This window comes from Hyperoodon ampullatus, assembly GCF_949752795.1.
Source record: "Hyperoodon ampullatus genome assembly, chromosome: 10".
NCBI classification, from domain to species: Eukaryota; Metazoa; Chordata; class Mammalia; order Artiodactyla; family Ziphiidae; genus Hyperoodon; species Hyperoodon ampullatus.
This window is the reverse complement of record NC_136923.1, coordinates 100,638,281-100,659,638: the sequence shown is the minus strand read 5'-3', so window position 1 is coordinate 100,659,638 and position 21,358 is coordinate 100,638,281. Positions and strand designations below refer to the sequence as shown.

General features: G+C 40.5%; 1 protein-coding gene across 1 annotated transcript; it reads right to left on the bottom strand.

The window, feature by feature from the left end:
- Positions 1-335: 335 nt before the first annotated feature.
- On the bottom strand, positions 336-20,993 carry SSR1 (signal sequence receptor subunit 1). The gene is made up of 8 exons (XM_079713533.1): positions 20,883-20,993; positions 18,286-18,398; positions 13,117-13,204; positions 11,556-11,818; positions 9,560-9,636; positions 8,734-8,812; positions 6,774-6,867; positions 336-725 (listed from the first exon to the last, which is right to left on the bottom strand). The coding sequence occupies exons 1-8, from the start codon at positions 20,959-20,961 to the stop codon at positions 658-660; spliced, it is 861 nt and encodes a 286-aa protein (XP_079569659.1). The 5' UTR covers positions 20,962-20,993; the 3' UTR covers positions 336-657.
- Positions 20,994-21,358: the final 365 nt, after the last annotated feature.

Below are 21,358 nucleotides of genomic sequence, written 5' to 3'. Positions count from 1 at the left end.
CCAGAATTTTCATGTTTCACAATTTTGGTGCTAGAGCTCCCCAAATTCCTTGAACTTACTTGGGAAGGTCTGGGAAGGTCTCGGAAGGTATGCATTATAGTAAACAGCAGCAAAATACCAAAACAGTTCTGCTAAAAAGCAGCTACGCCTGCTCCTGCCTTTAGAATACTAGTTGTAAAACAGCAACAACATGCAAATTTGTGCCATCAAGCGGGATTTGTGCTATTCTAAAGAAGAAACATTGTTTTTTTAAAAAACAGTCCAAGGCAGGACATCTACAGTCATACCGGGCAAATGCTGAGTTTTGGGGGAAAATGCCAGAAAATGTCCAAAAGGAAGAGACAACAGCATTATATTTAGTATTCTAAAGGCATGCTTCAGATAGTTCAACAATGATTCTGGTAAGACCAACTGCTCACATACATACACACACACTCACATAGATTTTAATGGTTTTAAAAAAACCAAATTTGTTACTTTAGAAAAATAAATGCAGTGCATTTTCAGCAATGTTATCGCCACAGACTCTGATTGCTCAGTCCACACATAAGTAGTAGTTGCCTTCTATGGTGATATGGCTTCTCTGCACTAATTCCCATCAGGCCGAAAAACATTAGGGCGGGTTAAGTAAAGACCGAATTGTTGCACAAAGAACATTTACTCATCAGATCCCACCGATCTCTTCTGTGCCCGTTTCCTGGGCAACCTTCTTGGTGAAGCTTTATCTGGAAGAAAAGAGAAAAGTTCTGACTTGCCTGGCTATCATGTATGTGTTCAATTCAAAAGCATTTTCCTTCAACTTTATCATTAAGTTAAGAAAACAATGCACATGCAAGAAGACCATCTAATAATAAATGCCTCTTACCTAGCGTAGGTTTTTTTTAACTAACCTTTAAAATAATCCTTCAAGAGGTAACTCAAAATGAAACTCTACATACTTGTAAGTTGCTAAGTAAATCTTAACAGTTCTCATCACACACACAAAAAATTCTTTGGTAACGTTGTATGGTGACAGATGATGACTTACCATGGTGACCACTTTCCAATGTGTACAAGTTATCTATCATTATGTTGTATACCTGGAACTAATAGGTCATTCATTATATGTCAGTTAAATCTTTTTGCAATTAGGGTGGGAAAAGATCTAATCTTGATCACTGTAATGTTGAAGCTACCATACAAAATCTTCCTGAATTCTACAGCTCAGCATGTTTATACATGATATATGCATAAGTAAACTCTTTACAAATAGCATAAAAGTTTTATATTGGTTACAAATTAAAGACAAGTTTTATATTGGTTACAAATTAAAGACTTAATATTTATAAATGCAGCGCCATGTAGTTTGCATAATTTTTGGTAATTTCATAAATTTACCTGAAATGAGCAGCAGGTTAAAAGAAATTATACAGTACATCAATACTAAAAGCATCCTACACACGTAAGTAGTATCTTTTTACTTTTTTTCTCTTATGTTAGAGTCTTAGTGTGGTCTATTAAGCAAAAAATAAACTGGTGGTGAGTTTCTTCCACTTCTATCCAGTAAGGAGTCATCTAGAAGTTTCTTTAAAGTGAAAGACTGTCTTCTCTCTGACCATTGTCTTTTTCATATTTTCTAGGAGCACCTAACCTATTAGGAACGTAAGTTCCTTGCGGAGTAAGTTACACATTACAATTATTTTTCCAGCTTAAAAAAATATACAGTAAATGTTTACAAAGAATATTTAGAAGCTAAAAATTCTTTTTTAAAAACTGCTTAAGAATTAATGACTGGGGCTTCCCTGGTGGCGCAGTGGTTGAGAGTCCGCCTGCCGATGCAGGGGATACGGGTTCGTGCCCCGGTCTGGGAGGATCCCACGTGCCGCGGAGCGGCTGGGCCCGTGAGCCATGGCCGCTGAGCCTGTGCGTCCGGAGCCTGTGCTCCGCAACGGGAGAGGCCACAGCAGTGAGGGGCCTGCGTACCGCAAAAAAAAAAAAAAAAAAAAAAAAAGAATTAATGACTGAAATATCACGTGAGAGCTGGCCTCAGTGCTTTATTGAGTAGGTTGGTAATGATGTGTTTCGGGGGCTCCAGTGCCTAAAGCTGAGCACAGAAGCACTTTTCTGACAAAGAAAGCCTACAACTTTCATTAAATTTTCAGAAAGGTTAGACTACGAATTACTGCGTCTTCTACTCCTAAATAATTTTTAAATATAAGCAGCAGCTGAATTATCTTTTTTTTTTTTTTCAAAAAATGCTTCAGAATCTAACAAACAGCCACCTGTGTGGACACAGCTGTTACTATGGATGTGAAATGGTCATTACTGACTCCCAACAATGTCAACCCCCTGCAGCAGGGTTTTAAATACAGGAATACACAAAAAAGAGCCTCGGAGAACCTGCAAAGCCTGTTCGTCCAACACACATGAATTTCACTCCATCAGTAAGACAGCCGATCCAACTTACCTTAACAGTGAGTCTAAAACCTTCCCCTCCCACATGTCTAGCGCATCAGAGTTAAGCAGCAGACAAACGAGACAGACAGAGAGCAGCGTGGAGTCATCCAGCTTTGGGGAAAATGGCTCCAAACGCCTCAACAGCCTAGAAAGTGGCATTTCACTTCAGCAAAGAACAACGACATGTGTATAATGGTGCTTCTCAGTCATCAAAGGAGACCACCTCCTGACCCCCCCCAAAACCCTAAAAAACTTAAAAAACAACAACAGAAAACCTTAAACATGATGTCTCATGTTGAATAAATGGGGCCGATCCGAAAATGCCTCTCCTGCCCATTTAAAAAAAGACTAAATTGTAGTAAAATGGCAACTCACTGCAACTTTTTTCATATTAGAAAAGGGAAAGGCAAGATGTCAGAAAGTTACACTGGTCCCTTTCCACTTTCTCGGACTGCATAATCTAATTTCCTCCCTCACCTGTGGGGAAATACTATATAAATAACTTTCAGATGGATTTCTTTTCTTTTTACTTAATGAGATACATGTCACAGTCTTCTAACAGATCCCTGCGTTAAACTCACATTACACAGAAGACTTCATAGTTACAGCTTCTGATGAAGGTTTCCCTAGGTACACATATGAAACAGCATTTAGCAAAGATCTTATAATTTTTCTATTAAAATCAGCTAACCTGTCACTTACAGTTAAAAGACCTCAGGGAAGTTGAAGCACCCTACTCTAAAATGCCAAACATACAAGAAAAAACTTAGTAATGGGCTCAAATTGTTTCAAACCACCTTTCTTCCTTGACACTCTGAATGGGACTCATCACCCGAGACACGTGGTAGTCTCTCCTTCAACAAGAAAGACTTCCTTTGACTCTAAATATGATCCCCCTTTCCTAACTTCTAAGTTGTCCCCATTACTCATTCTAGCACATAATCACATACTATTTCACATATGTGCTTTATTTTCCTCAAGCAGAAATGTAAAGTCTGAAAAACAGTAATACATATATTCCTAGCTTCTTTTTAACACACCACTCAGAACCTAGCATAGTGTTACGACACTGTAGGTAATACTGAATGAAAATACAGTTATACATGATTGGAATTTTGCTCTGTAAGTGTAATGATTCTCAGCTTTTAAGTTCATGAATAACAGGTCAGGGAGAAAGATACTATGAAACCAATCTCCCAGTCTACACAAGCAATCCTGCTGCACTGTAGAGGCCATGGTCTACACTTCCGCCCAATTCCATTTCCCACCGCACGGAATGCCGGATGGTGTGGAAAGTCTGTCCTTGCAGAGACTCTCCTCAGCTGTCGCCTAGGCTCTGTGCGCCAGTGTCTCCACACCCTGGCCCGCCTGCACTCAGAACACGCTTCCACACGCTCAGTGGGGCTGCACGGGCTCCTCGCACCCAGCACATCCAGTGCGCACCCATCTCTCCTTGTGCACAGACACTCCGCCTCCTAGAGTCCCCGCTGTTAATGGGACCATCTTCCATCCAGCTGCCCAAACTCAGAGCACCCTGACTCCTCCCTTCCTGCAACTACCAAAAAGCCACTGAAAGCCCAACCAGCTCCACTTCTGAAATATCTTTCTCTTCCCTTTTATTCCCATTCACTACTGCCTTAGCTTAGGCCCTAATGGTTCCTCGTATGCTTGGCTGAAATCACCTAGCTGGTATCCCTGGGTCCACTAGCTCCCACTTGTTAGCCAGCCTCCATGAAACTATCACATAATTTTTTTAAAAAAAACATGAATTTGTTATTTCTCTGCTTTAAAGTATCTGATGGCTACCATTTGGCTAGAAGGAAAGTCAAGGCCGTAGCAGAGCACATAAAAGACTCCCCCTCACAGAACTCAAGAATCGGCAATGTCAACCCCTTCTGTGAATGATCTCCCTACTCTCCTACCTGGAGAAGGCCCCTCCTATGCTCTTACTAAAGCACCTACCAGACTGCACTTGCATTTCAACATAGAAAGACAAGTCAATTTATAAACCTGGAAAGAACCTGAACAGCCAATTCACAGGAAAAGAAATACTAAGTAGCCAATAAATATGCATAAAGAAGCCAAACCTCATTCTTAACTGTAAATGAAAATGAGATACCATTTTCTAACATACTGGCAGATTAAAACATTTTATTATACTTAACACATGAGAATGATTAGTGAGAGGAGGAGAAACAGGCAATATTATACATTACTGAGAACATAAATTGGCACCACCTTTCGGGAAGGAAATGGAACACTTTCCATAAAAATTAAAATGTGCATAATCTTAGACCTAGCTATTCTACTTTTAAGAAATTATTCTAGGGACTTCCCTGGTGGCGCAGTGGTTAAGAATCCGCCTGCCAGTGCAGGGGACACGGTTTCCAGCCCTGTTCCAGGAAGATCCCACGTGCCGCGGAGCAACTAAGCCCCTGGGCTACAACTACTAAGCCTGCGCTCTAGAGCCCGCGAGCCACAACTACTGAACCCACGCGCCACAACTACTGAAGCCCATACGCCTAGAGCCTGTGCTCCCCAACAAGAGAAGCCACCGCAATGAGAAGCCCACGCACCTCAATGAAGAGTAGCCCCCGCTCGCCACAACTAGAGAAAGCCCGCGCACAGCAACGAAGACCCAACGCAGCCAAAAGTAAATTAATTAATTTAAAAAAATTTATCCTGGGTAGGACAGTGGGCAAAGTAGGAGTAGGGGGTCAAAAGGTACAAACTTCTAGTTATAAGTCACAAATATTTAATATACAACATGGTGATTATAGTTAACAACACTGTATTGTATATCTGAAAGGTGCTAAGAGAACAGATCTTAAGAGTTCTCATCGCAAGAAAAATGAAATTTGTTAACTGTGTGGGATCTAAATTTGTTAGATGATGTGGTGATCATTTCACATTTTATACAAATATCAAATCATTATGTTGTACATGCAAAACTAATGTTATATGTCAATTACATCTTAATTTTTTAAATTAGCCCGTAATTTTATATATTAAGAATATTCATTAGAGTATTAATTTTAAGAGCAAAAAACCGGAAATAACAAACATCCTTCAATATAGAATAGGCTTAAACCTGACACATTTATATAAAAGAACTGTAAAAGAATACTATGTAGTTATTAAAAAGAATAAGGTAAACATATAAGTAATTATCAAAAAAAGACATCCAAGGCACAAGAACTCAGGTTGTAGAACTGTGTGCCACATGATGCCATCTGTGTAAACACACACGGACACAATGACATATGAGCTGGTACACGTATAGAAAACACTTAGACTAACACATAAGTACCAATTATTTATGGAAAATGGGACTAACGGAGCCAGGAGATTACCTCTGAACTTTTTTTCTTCCCCTCACCTCCCCCCCCCCCGCAAAAAAGGGCAGGATCTCCTGGTGGCGCAGTGGTTGAGAATGCATCTGCCAATGCAGGGGACACGGGTTTGAGCCCTGGACCGGGAAGATCCCGCATGCCACGGAGCAACTAAGCCCCTGGGGCACAACTACTGAGCCCATGTGCCACAACTACTGAAGCCCGTGTGCCTAGAGCCCATGCTCCGCAACAAGAGAAGCCACTGCAATGAGAAGCCCAAGCACCGCAACGAAGAGTAGCCCCCGCTCGCCGCAACTAGAGAGAAAGCCCGCGCGCAGCAACGAAGACCCAACGCAGCCAAAAATAAATAAATAAAAAATTTTAAGTTGTTTAAAAAAAAGCAATGAAGCCATACTGCTTTTATGGTAAATGTTAAAAAGTCCAATTACAACTGGAGAAAAAAAATCTATATTCTTCTATAAAGATTAATATTTAACCAACTGCATATATAATAAAAACTGAAATATACGTTAGGTAAACTATCAGGCAGTACTGTGGGTTATTCTTTCAAAAATAGTGGGTAGTTGGCAGTTTTTCTAATAAATATGGTGATAGAAAACTGTTCCCTTATTCCATAAACTTACTGTAAAGTATTCACAAACTATACAACAGCTCCCAATACCACAACAAACACCATTAAAAAGATGAATTGCCTCACCTCTCCTACTCTGCACTGAAGCAACAGGAAAGAAGAGAGACAGGAAAAAGGTTAGGAATATAGAGAATTCACACATTTGTATACAAACTGCAGATGTGGAAGCATTTCTAAATTAAAGCATAAATATAGTGCACAGAGTAAAAATGTGATGCATTCATTGCTCATCATATTAGATTCGTACAAGCCATGAAAAGATGAGTGTTGACCAAGCATTTTTTGCCAAATCTAAGATACTTAATTTCCATTTAAGAGAAAAGATTCCCAGGCAAGTCTGTAAGCATACTTACTGATCTGATTCAAAGTTTCCTGAGGAATCCAGCTCATGTCAACATCGCTCTGACTCGAGGTACCCGTCTCTACCTTCTGTATGGGTCTCTTGCGCTAAGAGAACATAAAAACATTATTGTAAAGGAGTTCCATTATATTATTTACTATAATTTTAGAACCGCCCATCAAGCTCCCCACTTAAATATATTAACAGATAAACATGTTCTCTTCTAGTCCTAAAACATATTCCTCAAATATTTATTTAACGAGACGGGAAAATCATGTCTACACCAATTATAAAGAATAAGGAATAAATCTGCACAATTACTTATTTTCAGTCTTTAACGACCTTTTCCTTTGCTATAAAGCTTCATATGTTATTATATAATTGGTAGACCAAGTAAGAACTTCTACTTTTACAATGATTTTCTTTCATTTTGGGAATCAAATCTTAAAGAATAAACTTATTTCCACATTAAACAAAAGCTGGGATAATTACTGAAATGTTGCATGCAGGCAGATCCCTGCATTATTAGCTAAATACACTTAAACAGCTGGCATAAATAAAACAAAACAAAAACATATAATCCCATTTAAGCTAACAACCTCAAACTTTGTTCCTTGAGTATTTACAGCAAAACTGCTAGAAAGTTAAGAAAGTAATTCAATTCCACTCTTTGGTCCTATTCTTTAAAAAAACAAAACAAAACAAAAAACCCACCTAATTATTTACATAAGAAACAGAATATTGATTTTACAGTCCAAAAATTGGACTCTGAATACAGAGATAACTGAAAAACTGGCTTATACCTAATACATAAACTTACAGCAAAAATGCTGACTATTATGAAAACAAGGTAAAGAAAGTTATGAAAATTAACATTCAAGCACTAAGTATTTTTCTTTTAAAAAGTAAGGATTTATTAATAACATTTACTACTAATTTTACATATATTTGATTGCCTGACTTACTGCTTAATAAATAAAGATTAACCAAAATGTCTAGCAACTGTTTAGGGTCTAGTTCATATCAGTGTATTTGACACAAATCATGTTATATACTGAAAGAAATAGTATGGGTTATTTTGTTTTGGGGTTGGTTTTTTGTTTTTTGGCAGGGTAGAGGAGAAGAGGGACATGAGGATACAGTGGCAGAATTAGTTACCATGTTCAGAGACAGGAAACCATGGTTACACCAGGTGCTTCAATGTTGCCACTCTACTACTCTAACACAAAACAGAATTCTGACTTAAATACAGCCAAATTCATTCGTTCTTTTTCAAATTAAGACTCATTTAATTGCTGATCAGAAGTCAGTCCTATAGTCAAGAGTATTAAAGCAAATATATAAAAGTTGCATTACTTATAGATAAAATACATATCCATGAAAGAGTATGATAAACAAAAGAATGAAATTTAATGTCTGAGTTTTAGGAATAAAAATTCTAGAATATAGAGTTACATAACAGTGAGAAGGTAAATATCATCCTAGAGAATGCAGATAAAGGACACCAACTGCACGTGGCAGTAGAGTCTAAACAAATCCAAATCATACACCCAAGGTCTCCTCTTCAGGCCTTATTTATTTTTATTGTTATCATCGTTTTTTTAAAATAGGTCTTCACTGGAGTGCAACCACTTCACAATAGCGTGCTAGTTTCTGCTGCACAACAAAGCGAATCAGCCACATGCACACACAGCCCCGACTCCCTGGGCCCCCCACCCTCCAGGTCATCGCAAAGCACAGAGCCCATCTCCCTGGGCTATGCTGACACCCCCCACCAGCCAACCACCGTGTGCTCGGTAGTGTATATATGTCCGTGCTACTCTCACTTCATTCAGGCTGTATTTTAAAAAGGTACAACAAACCTGTAATCTACAAACCCACAGTGAGAGCAAGAAGGCACAAATAACTCGACTGTACTCAGTACTGTAACCACTTTTGAAGTATGGCTATAAGAGCTGTTTATCTATATTTACCTTTCTAGATTCTAGGAGTTGATGAAGGCCAACCACCACCAAAAGCCCAAGACCAGCAAGGAACATATACATAAAGATTCTGATATAAAAGGAGAAAATATAAACTGGCTTTAGTTCATAAGAAATACCACAGCTAATTAAAACTATAATTGTGCTTTAACTCCTAAGAGGTATGAGTTAATTACAACAATAATTCTAACAAAATATAATTTTTCCAAATAATTTGTGGGGAAAAGGAACAAAATATTTTAAATTCAACGTAGATCCAGGTAACAGTTTTATAAATTTACCTTTAACAAGTCAGTCCCCACCCCCCAAAAAAGGCATATGATCTACAATGAATTACTTCATAATTTGTTATAGTCAAAGCTCAGTTAAAACAGCTGCATTAGGTGCTGTCTTCCTCAAATATTAGACTTCGCACAATTTTATTTAAAAGTTACTTTTAGTGAATTACGTAAGTATACAGTGAAAAATGATTCATCACTCGCAAAGGACACATTTTTCAAGATAAAATCTTCTGGTTTATGTTTTCAGTAGTAATTTTGGAGGCATGAAACTTAGATGAGGCTGATGACCAACTTAAGAGGACGGGGTGGAAAACAATTTAAAGATGGGAAGAACAAAAAGCAAACTATCTTTCTAAAACAATTTTTTGTTAGTTTTAACTATCTTTCCTAACTTGGTATTAACAGTTGTAAGAATCATCTAAAGTATGAATTTAAGTAGTCAGGATTTCACCCAATCTACACCTCATCTTTCAGCATTAAAAACTACAGTGACAGAAGCAAGCCTCCCAGCCCTACCTTCTGCGACTTTCACTTACGTTTCTCCATCGAGCCCATCTTCTCTCTCAATAACTGTAACTGTTTGATTGAAGACAGCATCTTGGAAAACATTGCCCTGTTAAAAAAAATAAATCACAAAAATCGGAAATGTGTTGAAAGAATGAAAGCTTACAAGATTTCTTAAAACTGTTATCCTACAGATACCCTACCGATACCATACCGCTTTCTCATCGCTTAGAAGGTCAGTAAGACTCAACAGAGTCGAACGTAAGTGCACCAATTCAATGTCAGGGACTCAACGTTATGATGTTACTTTCTCCTCAAAAATAGAAAAGGCCTCCAACTTTGCAAAAGTTGTCCCCACTTTCTTTGACGGGGAGGGGAGATGTGAGAAACCAGGGAAGTAAAGTAAAAACAGGGTAACTTGCAGAAAGAAACAGAGCCCACAGAACACTCTTCAGCTAGAAGCCCTGGCTTCTGTTGTAGGTGACCCTCCAAAGGAGAAAGGAAGAGCATGAACACGCACAGCAGGAGCTCCAGAGAACATCATTCTAAGAACGAGACTTGAACAAAAGTCAAATTCATGTTTTAAATTGACAATGGATTGGAAATCAGTTTATATTAAATGGGTTAATGACTTTCAGTATCAAAACCTTTTTCTGTGGTGGTCTCCAAATAATTGTCAGCTCAACACAATTTCAGTTTTCAAATACATGAGAATCACTGGGACAACACACAGCTGTGTTCAGTGTTTCATGTGAAACATAGAGGTGGTACTTTTTCAAAACAGCCACTGCTTATTGCTGAACTGTGACGATTTAAGTCTTATTCCAAGATCTTTCAATTAGCATTCCTCTAGTGACAATTCCAAGATGAAACAAACATTCAAAATGGAACTGAAGCTACATATATGCTTGTTGGATTAAGTTTAATTCCGCTTGAAAACTTGATGAAATACACAATCCTTCAAGCTACTAAACTATGAAGCTGAGGAGGCTTAATACATTGTTTTGAAAATAAGGATGGGGAATTCCCTGGTGGTCCAGTGGTTAGGACTCGGGGCTCTCAGTGCAGGGGCCTGGGTTCAACCCCTGGTCGGGGAACTAAGATCCCGCAAGCAGTGCAGTATGCACCGCCCCCCCAAAAAAGAGAAGAGATGAAAACTCTTTCCCACTTTCCACTAAGTAGTTTTAAAAAAAGACACAAAAGGAAAACTTAACTGCAGCATGAGAAATTTAACTCAGATGTAAATATGTTGATACTGGGGTGATGAAAAGGTTGAATAAGCTTCCAAGAGAGGATGACATTTCCTTCTCAGAAAACTTTTTCAAAAGGGAATGGTTTACATGTGCTTTCTATCTGAAGGACGACGTGACAGTTGGCATCTAGCGGTCGGCTCCCAGCAGGAACGTTCTAGCGGGCTTCTCTCATTCATTCACTGGATACATCTACACTATAGAAATATGGTAACATACCCTAAGAAAGACGGCGGAGCTTATATTAGGCTACTTGGTTCTCATAAACCATAAACCTTACTAGCATCCTAAAAATAATTTGGTTACATTCTCTATGAGTGTATAAAATGACAGAATAGTCACAGAAAGTCCTTAAAACTTACCAACAGAAGCAGTAAAATGGGCAAAATGCAAGCAACAAAAGGAGGTACAAAAATTACTTAATATATATTAACGTCTGAGGAAGTAGCAGATTCCACTGTGCGGCTTACTGTTCCTTTTCCTTCTAAGATCCAGCTGGAGTCACTTTCACTTTCCTACCGCTACACTTACTTGTCTCTAGTATGTATCACTTATCATGCTGTGATGTTGTCTGTCCAACCATCTGCCCCACTGGATTATAGACTTGAAGACAGAGGTGTACAATTTATCTTTGCCTCCCTGCTGCCTATTTTCAACCACAAAATAGGCACCTGAATGAATAAATATAAGAATATTCATTAGACAATGTCAACTGTCCTCATCCATTCTTAACTTAAAAAAAAAAAGAAGAGAAGAAGAAGGGTTTAGAGGGCCTTACGTTCAAATCTTTGTAGTTCAGATTGATGACTAGACCAAAGGGCCGGCCACCCATGGGCTCTGCGGGAATGAAGGAGTACTCAAAAGTTGCCTGCCTCTGGGGCGGCACTACAGTGTTGAGAGGAAGAGCCGTGAAATTCTGGATGTAAAACTGGTAGTCCTGAGGATAACGGAATGAGGCATCTAGAGATTCAACGACAAAATCTTCTGTACCCTTGTTTGTAAAGCCTACCAGGAACTTCACAATGTTATTTGCTGGAAAATCTAAGAAACAAAAAAAGAGACAGGAAGATTAGAAAACATTCAAAGGGTACAAAATAAGTAGACATTACAAATGGATTCTGGCACCCTTTCCTGCTATGTATGGGTTTGGTTTCAGAACCCTTTTCAGTAGAGCACAACAGCCATCCACTAACTAGCAACTTGGAGCTCGTGTGTAAGCTGAAACCCTTGTCCCCGTGGTAGCATTCCAACTGAAGAGCTGAACTCAGCACCTCACTTTCAGAGCAGATCACTTCCCAGTTGTATGTCTAAGAAGGAGCTGTACACTTTCAGGAGTAAGATTATCTTGCAGTGGGGCTACATGTCTTGGTGAAGTCACCTTCACCTCCAACTCTGCAATCTGCAATCTGTGCAGATAACGGAGAGAAAAATGACAGAAAGGTAAAGTCTAAGAGGTTCACCTGAAAACTGTAATATCTATTAAAACATAAAAAAGAAAAAATCAATCAGGCAATCCTTATTTGCAGTTAGTCAAAATGCAAACAAACGTGACCCAAGGAGGCAGCTACAAAAATAAATGGGAAAAACCACCAACAACAACAAAAACCTCTCAAATCATACTTTCTGTAGGCACAGAGCCAGAATGTACGTGGGAATAAAATAGAAAGCTTGAGAAGACCAAGAGAATGAATAACCTCAAATAATAAGTCTTCGATAATTATCCTGTGGTCTACAGAGCTGCTTCATCCAGTAAGCACAGGTTCTGGGGTCGGACACATCTGGGTCTGAATCCTGTCTTCAGAATCTGTTTACTGAGTAGCCCTGTTCAAGTCGTAACCTCTCTAAGCCTCAGTTCAACAACAATAACTCTCCTCTTAGGGTTCCTATTAGGATTGAATAATACATGCAAAATACTGAAAACGGTGCCGGCCACAGAGTCTCAATAAATAGAAGCCATTAGCTAATCTTCTTCTAATGCAACACAGGCTCTAATCAAGGCCTAACTGTAAAGATTTAATATTTCACTAATGTTTACACTCAAAATATGAATGTTATTTTACTGTGGCAGTTTGAAAAAAGTTTAAAAACAGTGTCTTTCAAAGGGACATTTGATTTCTAGTTAAAATGGACAGTATTTATTTCTTCCCTGTAGTTTAAATGCCAGAAATGCTACCTTACAGATATGGGTATTCATACATGTAAGTGGGTTTTTCCCCAAAATGTGTCTACACTATACTTGTAAAATAAAGACCTTAATCATTATTAATGCTTCCCCAAAAAGTGAGCTGGCCCTTTAAAAAACTCCTGTATCTGAATTACAACCAACATTCCCCTCTCACCTTCTCCTTTCACAAACAGGATGGTTGTATCTGCACTTGGTGAAGCTTCAGGTTCACCAGATACATCTTCTTCCTCTTTATCTTCAGCCTAAGAAAAATGTTAAAAGCAGATTACTATGGGGGAAAAACAACATCATTTAAGAATAATGACTTCACTAGATCTGGGACAATATATACATTGCTTCTCCAAGGCTGTGTTGGGATTAGTAGTGGAATGAATTTCGTTGTAACTCATCAGTGAAAATAGAACTTCAAGAGCAGTGCATCTCAAAGAATAATGTGCATGCGGATCCCCTGGGGATTCTGCAGCTATGACTCAGGTATAGGGTGAAGCCTGAGATTCTGTATGTATCTGAAATGCCCATGCCAGGAAATGCCCATGAAGCTGGTACTTAGATCACACGCTGAACTGCGAGGTCCTAGAGTGCGGGTTGGTAAATTTTCTGTAAAGTTTGAAAGAAGTTTAAAAACTGTTTTTCAAAGGGACATTTAGTTTCTAGTTAAAATGGGTAGTACTTACTTTTCCCTTTAGTTTAAATGCCAGGAATACGACCTTCCGGGAAAAGAAGACGTCTCATACCACCCCTCCCCGACAAAGGGCGAAGGGAAGGAGACTCCAAAGGAGGTGCTGGCCTGAGGACGCAGGTAGCAAGTGTCTTCCGCTTTGGGGACCATGAGGTCCCTGCTGCAACTATGCAGCTGTGGGGGCAGCACAAAAGCAGCCAGGGACAACACGGGGCAGGGCAGAGCTGGCTCTGTCCCGCATCCACATTCTGCCGAGCCGTGCTAGGGCCTGGTTATTGGTCTTTCCATCCCAATTAAGAATTGCCCCATGGGCTTCCCTGGTGGCGCCGTGGTTGAGAGTCCGCCTGCCGATGCAGGGGACGCGGGTTCGTGCCCCGGTCCGGGAAGATCCCACGTGCCGCGGAGTGGCTGGGCCCATGAGCCATGGCCGCTGAGCCTGCGCGTCCGGAGCCTGTGCTCCGCAACGGGAGAGGCCACAGCAGTGAGAGGCTCGCGTACCGCAAAAAAGAATTGCCCTGTAAGAAGTCATCACAAAACTGGGAAGAAATGTTTTTTTAAAAAAATGTGACCAGGGAAATACTGGGGTGGAGATGTCCTGAAACTCAAACCTGCACGACTTTGTACATTTACTATTAATCATTGAACTGTATACTTTAAATGAGCAAGTATCATGATATGTACATTATATTTCAATAAAATTGTTTAAAAATGTCAACAAATTTTAACTGAAAATTTTAAACCCCAGTGCAGCATTTCTCCAGGCATCAATGAGAATTACAGATACTTATATATTTGAAGTGTCCAGGCCCTTAATAAATCGAGATGCTTAAGGGCACCACTGTTTACTGGCATTTAACTTTTCATTTATGAAAATACTCTCTCTCCCCCAATACAGACCTCTCAAGAGCAAAGCCTGTCTTACATTTTAAAAATTCTCCACACCCACCTCATATGCTTAAGGTGCTCAAAATATTTCTTCAGTGACTGTTGTACAATTCGTTCAATTGTATTATAAGTTATATTTTAAGTATCTTTAATGATACCTTCGTTTACTAAGACTTAGTGAATTTCTACTTTTGGGAAAAGAGACCCACAAGCAGGAAAAGAGACCAGAAACAGGAAGGTAGGAACCATAAGCTGTCAAATAAGGAGAAAAGGATATACTTGAGAAACAAGAGAAATCATCCCTAAGATTTGATTAACAGGTTGTCTAATAAAAAGAAATGAGGGTTGGAAGAATCAACATTGTGAAAATGACTCTACTACCCAAAGCAATCTACAGATTCAATGCAATCCCTATCAAACTACCACTGGCATTTTTCACAGAACTAGAGCAAAAAATTTCACAATTTGTATGGAAACACAAAAGACCCCGAATAGCCAAAGCAATCTTGAGAACGAAAAATGGAGCTGGAGGAATCAGGCTCCCTGACTTCAGACTATACTACAAAGCTACAGTAATCAAGACAGTATGGTACTGGCACAAAAACAGAAAGATAGATCAATGGAACAGGATAGAAAGCCCAGAGATAAACCCACGGACATATGGTCACCTTATCTTTGATAAAGGAGGCAGGAATGTACAGTGGAGAAAGGACAGTCTCTTCAATAAGTGGTGCTGGGAAAACTGGATAGGGACATGTAAAAGGATGAGATTAGATCACTCCCTAACACCATACACAAAAATAAGCTCAAAATGGATTAAAGACCTAAATGTAAGGCCAGACACTATCAAACTCTTAGAGGAAAACATAGGCAGAACACTCTATGACATAAATCACAGCAAGATCCTTTTTGACCCACCTCCTAGAGAAATGGAAATAAAGACAAAAATAAACACATGGGACCTAATGAAACTTAAAAGCTTTTGCACAGCAAAGGAAACCATAAACAAGAACAAAAGACAACCCTCAGAATGGGAGAAAATATTTGCAAATGAAGCAACTGACAAAGGATTAATCTCCAAAATTTATAAGCAGCTCATGCAGCTCAATAACAAAAAAACAAACAGCCCAATCCAAAAATGGGCAGAAGACTTAAATAGGCATTTCTCCAAAGAAGATATACAGACTGCCAACAAACACATGAAAGAATGCTCAACATCATTAATCATTAGAGAAATGCAAGTCAAAACTACAATGAGATATCATCTCACACCAGTCAGAATGGCCATCATCAAGAAATCTAGAAAGAATAAATGCTGGAGAGGGTGTGGAGAAAAGGGAACACTCTTGCACTGCTGGTGGGAATGTGAATTGGTACAGCCACTATGGAGAACAGTATGGAGGTTCCTTAAAAAACTAAAGATAGAACTACCATATGACCCAGCGATCCCACTACTGGGCATCTACCCTGAGAAAACCATAATTCAAAAAGAGACATGTACCAAAATGTTCATTGCAGCTCTATTCACAATAGCCCGGAGATGGAAACAACCTAAGTGTCCATCATCGGATGAATGGGTAAAGATGTGGCACATATATACAATGGAATATTACTCAGCCATAAAAAGAAATGAAATTGAGCTATTTGTAATGAGGTGGATGGACCTAGAGTCTGTCATACAGAGTGAAGTAAGTCAGAAAGAGAAAGACAAATACTGTATGCTGACACATATATATGGAATTTAAGAAAAAAAAATGTCATGAAGAACATAGGGGTAAGACAGGAATAAAGACACAGACCTACTAGAGAATGGACTTGAGGATATGGGGAGGGGGAAGGGTAAGCTGTGACAAAGTGAAAGAGCGGCATGGACATATATACACTACCAAACGTAAGGTAGATAGCTAGTGGGAAGCAGCCGCATAGCACAGGGAGATCAGCTCGGTGCTTTGTGACCGCCTGGAAGGGTGGGATAGGGAGGGTGGGAGGGAGACGCAAGGGGGAGGGGATATGGGAACATATGTATATGTATAACTGATTAAATTTGTTATAAAGCAAAATAAATAAATTAATTAATTAATTAATTTAAAAAAAAAAAGAAATGAAAGCAACAAGGTAAAAGCTGGAAGCACCGGAGCCTTATCAAAACAGAATTAATTTATGGAAGTAAGATGGATGGTAAATGCTGAATTCCATTTTGGACATAAAATGTGAGGTACTTATGGAACATCCAGATGTGCTATCCCACAAAGAGCTGGAAGCAGAGGAATGGAGCTCGGTAAGGTAGGCGGCTAGAAACGAGATCTGGAAGTCATCAATGTAAGGCGGTGGTTGTTAAAACCACAGGTGTCATCAACAATAAGGGAGTGAGCAGGGGGAGAGAAGGTAGCGGAGACCAGGCAGCAGCCGCTGAACAGAGAAAACCGATGGGGGTGCCACAGAGGTCAACGAGGGGACTCAAGGAAGGGGTACTCAGGAAATGCTAAAGAGGTCAAACAGGGGAGGAATGGAAAACAGGCCAGGAATTTGGCAGTTAGGTCACTGGTGACTTAGCAGGACCTACATGGGACCAGACCAACCACTGTTAGAGAACAAATGTGAAATGAGCAGAAGAGAAAGTGGTACAATTTCCTCTTTCAAGAACTGTGCTGGTAAAAAGAAATGAAAACGTGTAGCAACTTCAGGTGGAGGAACACAAAGTGGAGGATGTGAGCACATCTGTAGCTTAACAGAATTAAGTCACCAAGAAGGATCAATGCTTAAAGTTACAGAAAGAAAGAGGATAATAAACAAGATCTCACAAGACCAGATGGGGAGAAGGTGGTAGGGCCGGCCTTAGAAGAGAGTAAAGACAACTCACTGTTAAAGGAGAGATGTAGAAAAGATGAGTGAATAATATATTCAGAAGTAGAATGTAGAAAATTTGACAGAGTCCACACTTGATGGCCTTCACCTTCTGACATCAAAGACAATATTGTTGCTAAGATTTCACAGAGGACTGATTTTGGAGTTTAAAAGTGGTTAAAAACCAATTCTATGTAGGATAAATTACAGTAGTCTAAGAGAGAAAATAAAATTAGCTAGAAGCATGCCACAATGATCTTGATCCTAGCCCAATATTCTTACTGTCATACTATAATTTTGTAGTAGAAGTTTCAGCGTTAGACAGCTTCTAAGAGATCTCCTCTAAGCCCTCCTTCTAAGCGGAATCTCCACAGAACATATTTTATATATTGTTTATTGTCTGCTCCCCACCCCCTGCCACCAAAATGCATACACACTATCCCAAGAACATAAACTCCATGAGAGCAGAGAGAATCTCTGGTTTGTTCACCAGGGGAATCCAAAACAGTGCCTGGCACATAGTAGGAACTCAATAAATACTTGCTTATTGAGTGAAGGAAAAAAAGAAGAGGAAATTGACCCAGAAAAATAAGTTGCCCAAGACCAGAAAGCTAAGTAGTATGTATCCCAAACCCAACAACAAGTGGTCCAGTGGTCCTACTATAATGTTACCCTCATAGACTCATGTTCATATCACCTTGAACTGTTCTTTGTTTCACGACTCCCTCCTTGTGCCAGAAAATACTTACGGATCATCCTCAATGACTGGCCCCATTCTCCCAAATTCAATCCACTTTGATCCCAGCAACAAACCTCTAAAAGCAAGAATTTTAATACCAAATTTGTCTATATAAGGGGTAAATACATATATATAGACACACTATATATATGTATTAAATCAAATACAGCACTAACCAAATCTGTGGGTTCATCTTCTTCCACTTCTGCTTCATCATCTTCATCTTCAATTACAGAATCTTCCACCGTTTCTTCATCTTCTGTAAGATCTTGAGCCGCTGCCAATGAGCCTAACAATAAAATAAAGAACAAGCAGTTAACCTTTACCCTGGAATACCAATGTTTCTAAATCTCAGGTATTTAGGCAACGAAAATTTTCCCTCGGAATAACTCAATCTCCCAGCTCACTCGAGTGATGCCAAATTACAACGTGTCTAAGAATATTCATATGATTTTATCTTACTGCTAGTCTTATCAACTGCACATTAATTTTAGTGGGAAATGCTATTTTAAAAAGCAGCTGGAAAAATGAACTGCTAAAACTAAAGATGCCTTAAAGCCCAAATAAAGAGATTCAAGCAACTCTGTTAAGCATATTAAAGAAAGTAAGTTTGTTTTAAAAGTAAGAAACTCCAGAATTTAATCTATCATTAACCACATAAAACAAACCCAAAAAATCCAGGTCTAAAGGAAAATAGCAATCTAAATATCTAGGCAAGAAATCCTGTTATTAGAGTTGACTACAGCTCAAAACTCTTAGTACTCGAGAGCATGTAATTCCAAGGAACAAATATCTGTATGACATCCATAGTAAAAACTAGCTCTCATGAAACACATTTGGTTTAGTAAAAACTATATTGGTAATTTCAAGTTTGAGAGCTGAGAAAGCATGCATTTATTTTTGCATACAACTTCAAACATGTTTTAAGATACTTTTTATTTCCCCTACACTTAACATCATAGTGAAAGTAAGCATAACTATAACGCCAAGAAACTATACATCATAATTTTATAGGCAAAAGTACATGTCACATTAAATCTATTTCAGGCAAGACCCTCAAAAGAAATTTCAAAGTTCTAGTGACTCTTCCAACACTTCTCAGAAAGAATGATGATGTGGCAGTTAAGTAGAGGGGAAAAAAATATGGGAAAGGAAGCACGTGCACATGCTGTAATACCCAGGAGAAACAGTATATACTAAGGGGACTGCATTTTAAGTCTTTCCCACTTCCTCGAGTTCTTACTGCCCGTTAAGACTTATGCCAAATATTAAAGAACACTGAACCACACTTTATGAACTGAAAATCAGCTTCTACTGCTTGCTGAACAGACTAAACAGTGCATTCATAATTTACAAATCATTTTGTAAAACTGCTAAGAATACCTACAACTGACATAATAAAGTTGTACTCAGTTAAATTTCAAGACTTCTCAATATATACAATGGCTTTCACGCTACATTTATAAAACAATGTTTTAATGCTAACCAGTAACAATTTTGTGCCTAAAAAAAACTAACACTTTTACATTGGAAAAATTAAAACATCTTTTGAAAGACAGGCCATTCTGCACAAAAAGTGTTCAAAGATACCCAGTTAGATACTGATGTTTCCTAAGAAAAGAAAGCCTGAAAAAATATACTTTAGATTCTAGACAAGTACGATTGCCAAATTTTCTTAAAGAAAATGAAAACATCGACCAGCAAGCAACTCCTAAAGGAAAAGCATTCCTATTTAAACCTGCAAATGAATTAACGGTTTTGGTTAATTCTCCCACTTGGTTTTCTATCCGTTAAATAGAAGCCAGTCAGTTCACTTTTCTTTGCAAAAGAACTCGTGGATACCTGTCACTATCTTTCATTTTGCCACACAGCTTGCTTAAAGTTACAGAGTAAAAGGAACTCTAGCAATCATTTAGTCAGACTGAATTCCACAGAGGAGAAAATGGAAGTTCACGATAAAACCAGGGTAAGAAGCCAAGTTTCCACATTTCTGACGTCCTGCTACCTATTCTCACACCACGTTAACTGCTGGAATAAACCTAGATAAAACACGTACAGCTCGAAGGAGACTACATTTTTTTCAGTACAATGCGATGCTTCCACAAAACAAAACGGGAAAAATAATTACAAAAAAAGGAGGGCAAAAGGAGGGCTCAAGTACCGGACATGCCCAGGGATCCTTCAGCCCGCCTGGACAGGCCGGTGAGGATGGGGAGTTCTGGGGAAATGAAGACACCTGGGAGCACAGAGGGATGTGCTGATAATCGAGGAGAGGACCAGCAGCACGGCTCAGAGTTCAGGCTAGCAGAAAACAAGGCTTTCAGCAAATGAATGGAGGACTCCTGGCGTGGACGCTAAAGACACGTCAGCCCAGCGCCGAGGGGCGGGGACGGGGTGGAGCGGCGGCCGCTGGAGCGCCAAGGGCCGCCGCGCGCTCGGGCACAGCCTGCCTGCCGCCCCTCGTCCCTCGCTCCGGACGAGGCCGCGGCTGCAGGCGCGAGCCCGAGCCGCCCGCCGCCCCCCAGCAAGCTCGCCGGCAGCGTCCAGCGCTCGCGTGCAGGAGGCGGGGTCCAGGCAGGCTCTGGCGCGCGGGGGGCCGCCCTGCGAGCCGGGGGTCGGGGGCCGCGGAGAAAGGCCGGCGAGGCGGACGCCGGACCCAGGAGCAGCAGCAGCCGCCGCCGCAGCCGCCGCCGCCGCCTCCAGCTTCAAACCTGCGGTCGCGGCGTCTCCCACCCACCAGCCCGAGCCCCGCCACCCACTCCCCTCGCCTCACCTCCTGGGCGGCCTCGAAGCAAGAGAGTGGCGGGTAACACCAGCAGGAGAAGCAGCAGCAGGCGGGGGAGGGGCTTCATGGCGCGGTCGCTCCGGCGTCCGGTCCCCCTCCGCGGCGGCTCCGGCGGTAATGGCGTTACTCTTCATCCGGGCTCCGGGCGGGGAGGGGTGGGGCACGTACCACGCACGGCCTTCGCCACGCCCCCTCCCCTGGCCGAGAAACGCCGCCAACGTGGCTGCTGGGCTCGGAGCCTGGGGAAGCGCGGGCGGCCCCGGGAGTCACGTGGCCGGCCCCGGGAGTCACGTGGCCGGTTGCTAGGGCCTCTGAGATTCCCGCGAGAGTCCGCCTCCGTTACAGTCTCGGGCTGGTGACCTGCGGTTTGCCGCTCGCCCCGCCCTCCATCCCTCCCTTCCAATTAATTAGCGTCGTTAGTGGTTACTTTTATTTGAATGACGATCCGCCGGGTGACCAGCGCA